Genomic DNA, 5,215 nt, shown 5'->3' with positions numbered 1-5,215 from the left:
GGGCTCAAACAAGACTGGCAAAAAGTCTAGTCCAACAGTAAAGCCACGGTACTTTAAGCCGGGCTAAAATCAGAAAGGCAACGATACTGCCTTCAAAAGTGTAGACAAGGCAAAAGCCGAGTCAATTTAAAGAAAGCCATCGCAAATGAAGCGGGGCTCAAAATAAAAGCCTCGGTATACGTATTCGGGCTTAAAATGGAGGAGGCGAACTCCTCCTTCAAGAATCCAAGACTATGGCAAAAGAAGCCAAGTCCATCAAAAACAAGAGAAGTCATGATATTCGAAGCCAGACAAATGGTTCAAGAAGGCACGAAAGACCTTACCAAAATTAACATTGGCAGCAAGTCAAATCCAAAAGGGGGAAGTCGTAGTAAGAAAATTTGTGCTCCCTAAAGTACAATACACCTTTGCAAAAGGTGAAATCCATGCTAATAGAGACCTCGGTATGCGAAACCGAGCCAAATCTGGAACCACGGCACTTAACGCCAGGAAGTGCAAAGTCGGGTTAATTATTAAGGAGGCACGAAATGCCATCCTAAAACTTAGGCGAACGCCTATATAAAAGACTGACTATAAGCCTAGTCAAAACTAAAAAACCTCGACAAGAGAAGTCGAGCTCAAAGTCAACAAACTCACCACTCAGAGACTTCAAGAGAAAAGAAGCCAATATAAAAAGCTAAACCCAGAAGAGGTAGTCACACCAGACCCAAGGCAGGATCATAGTACCTCGGTAGGGTCGACCTATCAATCAAACTTAGGCACCCCAGTAGTCCGAGCTTCCGAACTGCCGGGTTGGGGGGCAACTGTTATGGAATATTTTCATATCCTAACCACCTACCCAAGGATCCCTTAAAGGATAATTCTCCAATTATCCTAACAATATAAAACAGTAAGGCAGCTAATGATTGAGTCCCTATCCCAACAGAAAAGAAGTTAAATCCTACTACAACTGGGAGATCTACACAAGCCCAAGAGGTAACCCTTATAAATAAAAGGTTAAAGACCCTGGTATACACTTTTAACCTATTTACTAATACTGCCCACACTGTGCACACACCCGCCCCTTGGCTATAAGCCTATTGCTTGTGCGCAGTGATTAGGACCTCGACTATAAGCCTAGTATACACTTGATATACACTATCTCTGAGCGCATACCCTACGGTATAGCAATACGGTCTATCCAGGACCGAACAAATAGTTTATAGAGAAATTAATAAACCAATTGACATGCTTAACAACAACTAGGTTTAAGAGGATATTGTAATAATCAATCCATAAATTATATTAAATTTATAAAACAATAATCAAAGGTGCGTACATATGTTAGCCATAAGAGGATGAAAAAGGAAGCATTGATGACATTGGACATTGGACACAAGATTTTCTAAAAAAATTTGTGTGTCGCACATCGACACGTTCCGACACGCGGTCAACATTTTGAAACATGCGGTTAATTTTCTGACACATTCTGACATATTTTTTCAACACGCTTTTAACTTTTTTTGACACGCGGTCAACGTTGCGACACGCATCCGACACGTTTTTTTTAGTCTTACTTTTATTTTATTATCTAAATATAAAAAAAATTATAAATCAATTTTTTTCTGTTATGAAATTTAACATGAAAAATTAACAAAGTACGAGAAATTAATTTTGTTTATATTTATGTTATGAAATTTGAATATTTGATTGGTTATATGATTTATTATGGACTGTTATAAGTATTAAATATAAATTATATTATATATATTAAATTTTTTATTAATATCAAAATGTGTCCCAACGTGTCGAAATATAACATTTTTAGAATTAACGTGTCGGCGTGTCATGTCCCATATCGGTGTCGATGCATCATAGTTGGTAAATATCGCTTTAAGGAAACTCTTTCCCCACTACTTCTTAGATATATATTTCATTAATCAAATAGAGCACCATTTGGTATAATTTTTAGAAGTAGTGATAGAAGACCTAGCTGCAAATTAATATGATTTCTTTTCATAATAATTTTCCCATTACGGGTTATTAAGTAATAGCCTACACTCTACCAATAACCACACATTATAAAAATAATTAATGCGCATGTCTTAAACAATTAATTTGATCACATATAATAATGAGATTATTATAAAATCAACCCCAAAAGAAAATTTCTAACAGATATAAGAAATGTTTATTATATATAATTAAGGGTAAAACTAATCTTATGTTATATAAGATAGTGTACCTCATGTTATGAAATAAAATCAAGATGAGGACCTACTAAAAATAAAAAAAATCAAAATGAGATCCACCTTAATTTTGTTTTACAACATGAGGTACACTATCTTATGCAACATAAAATTAGTTTTGCCCTATAATTAAAGCATGCAGAAATAATCTTTTTAATATGAACAGCAAGTGAGAATATAAAAGAAATAGGAAAAAGACTTCTCCTAAGAAGATTCTTCTCCAGCCACTTTTTATTTGATTTTTGCACCAATTCTTTTTTCTTTTTCTTTTTTAATATGTACTTAGCCTATTACATCAATACATCATTAACATTTTAGTTTTATATACTTGTACTGCAGAGGTGTCTTTCATGTATGTCATTGATAATATGTTCATGTCCACTTTATTTCATAGTTTTTCTTCTTCCTTTTTTGTCCTTCAATAGAAAAAAGAACTATGAAATAAGTAAAGTGGACAGGAAGATATACCAATGACATACATAAACATGCAAAAATTCTACATATGTTTAAGGACAATGAAGATTGTTAGAATTACGTATTATTATGTCTGAGTTCAGTTATATTATTTTATTCTTGAGCCAAGAAAAGGAAGAAAATGAAAATGAATCAAACTGACAAGACAAGATACAGAGAACAAAAATTCCTTGTTAACTTCTATGCTGGAACGAGCGACCAAAGACTTTTGAAACATGACATTCACCACAAGCGAACTCAATTGAGCAAAGCAACTATTTAAAGAATATACGACAACAACAATGCAAAGTCTATGAAGTCGACCAGCTATGTAAATGAAATTTAATTACTTGAGAATAGAAAATAAAACAAGAAAATAAAACAAGAAAATATTAAATATAATAAGGGATTAGTGTTTCACAGCAAATAATTTTATCTCCTTCACAGATAAAAGTATGTGGAATCAACATTTTCTTTTTTACTCGTATGGTCTCACATAAATCTCATATACTTTTACGTGTATGTAAATGATAAATTATTTCTTACAACATAAAAAATAATAAATTAATATAATAAATGAATTATTTCACGTTGCATGAGAAAAAAAACAATCTCCAAGAGAATAAGGGAGAAAAAAAATTAAAAACAATCTCCAATGAGTTTATATTTCCCTATAGTGAATTAAGAATGGAATAAAGTTGTAGACAACAAGTTACCAAAAAAAAAAGTTGTAGACGACTTTCTCAATTGTACACGGAGCGAACCTGCGCCCGAAGTTTCTAGAAGGTTTCGTGATTACGTTCAATTTCCAAGGGTTCCTCCAGTACCTGGGCCGGCCCGTAACCAAACCTCTGGCTCTGGATCGTATAATTTTGTATCATCAGCCCAAAGTATAAGGCCGTAGCTGTAAGAATTGGTAATTTAAAGAATAAAATTATATTTTGGTATGGTTTTTGCATTATTGGATTTTAAATATTAAAACCGAATTTTTTTTATTAAAAAATGTTTTTTTTTTTGTTCAATTTTTTCGATTTACATTGGATATGATCAGTTTATGAACAAAATAAGGAAAATTAATTGAAGAAATGGATCCCAACCATTAAACGAGAAAATACAAATTATCACTATAATTGACAAAACGGCCACACACGAAAAAACTCAGTTTAATTAGAGTTAGCTGAAATAGTAGTACGTAGGAATATTTTACCATATATATATACGGAGGATAAGTTTTTGAAAATTACATTTTCATTTAAATGAATAAGTTTAAAAAAATTCACATATACAATTTGCTTAAAAATTATGATACTTTTAAAGACTTTTAAAAAAAATTTCTTGCCTAAAATAACATTTATATTGTTTGGACAAGTAACACAAATACTTTTATGATAAAACTAGATAATAAACTTTTTTTAAAGTTTTTTGCTTTAGAAAAATTAAAACATATAATTAGAGCTTAAAAAAACAACACTCAATCCTCCTTTTAAAATCGAATTAAAATATTTTGTTTTTGAATTCATCGGATAATGTACAATTGGGTTTTTCTCTAGACGCCGGCCAACACATGCATATGAAATTTTGAATAATGAATCATTCGTGTGTTTGTCAGTTTGTGATGCCACTTTCACCAAAGCAAATGAATTAATATAACACCCCATGTTTTGCAGATTGATCAAAATCTATAGGAGCATTTTTAGGGAAAGTGTTTGTGTAATGTTATAGAGATTCGTTTGCGTGCCTTAATTTTTTTTTATTTTTTTTTGCTTTAAAAAGTGCGGGTCCAACAAAACATTGTGTGTGTGGAAATTTTTTTGTTTCATACTTCGAGAGCAAAGGCACATTTGTTAAAGCAAAGATTTTAATTTAAAAGCTAGCATTACAAGTCTACGTAAACAAAACATAGGCAAACTCATAAAGCACACTCTAAGTGCTTACATTGCCTTCTGAGATCATTAGTAAATGATCTTTATTATAACAACGACGTACATAGATAGCTTACTAGTAACATAAGCTATCATATGTTTTACTAGTACTTGTGTTTAGTTTAGTTTAGTCCTCCCAACGCAACTCGCAGTGGGGCATGGGTCCTAAGCCACACCTCATAGGCAAGTTCATGAGCTCTCTCTCGAATTGTGGCACCTCCTTCATCTGCAGTTTCTCACTTTGCCTATCCAATATCTTCTGCAATGCTCTGCACTGGCATTTCGAACTCTCCAATTCATTAAGCTCTTCGCAGCACTTCTTTTGCTTCCGATCACCACGCCTTAAGTAACTAATTCCCCCGCGCAAGGTTAATAGAACATCCTCGTCCTCCTCTTCTTCCTCCTCGTGCCCAATCCTCTCCATTATGTGCTTCTCACAGTGCTTCAGGTTCAGCCTCTGGATTTGCTTCTTGCAACTCTCTTTCCCCCCCTCTCTGGAGGCAGAGCAAGTGTGTGCAACCAAGACAAAAGCAGCAAGTAGGGCTACTAGGATCGTGAGTCTCGCCATTTTTTAGTGCAATATTATGAGTGTGCTGTAACTTGAAGTTTGGT

The 5,215-nt window shown here is 33.4% G+C and overlaps 1 protein-coding gene across 1 annotated transcript; it reads right to left on the bottom strand.

Moving 5' to 3' along the window:
* Nucleotides 1-4,730: 4,730 nt before the first annotated feature.
* LOC133302479 (2S seed storage albumin protein-like) lies at nt 4,731-5,171 on the bottom strand. The gene has a single exon (XM_061502257.1). It carries the CDS (start codon nt 5,169-5,171, stop codon nt 4,731-4,733), a length of 441 nt encoding a protein of 146 aa, XP_061358241.1.
* Nucleotides 5,172-5,215: the final 44 nt, after the last annotated feature.

The sequence above is a fragment of the Gastrolobium bilobum genome, unplaced genomic scaffold (assembly GCF_033153095.1).
Source record: "Gastrolobium bilobum isolate Gb01-03AN ecotype WA unplaced genomic scaffold, APGP_CSIRO_Gbil_v1 utg11463, whole genome shotgun sequence".
Taxonomy (NCBI): domain Eukaryota; kingdom Viridiplantae; phylum Streptophyta; class Magnoliopsida; order Fabales; family Fabaceae; genus Gastrolobium; species Gastrolobium bilobum.
This window is presented reverse-complemented; position numbering and strand designations above follow the sequence as displayed.

Coding starts and splice junctions, on each gene's coding strand:
- LOC133302479 (XM_061502257.1), bottom strand. CDS start 5,171: ATGGCGAGACTCACGATCCTAGTAGCCCTACTTGCTGCTTTTGTCTTG.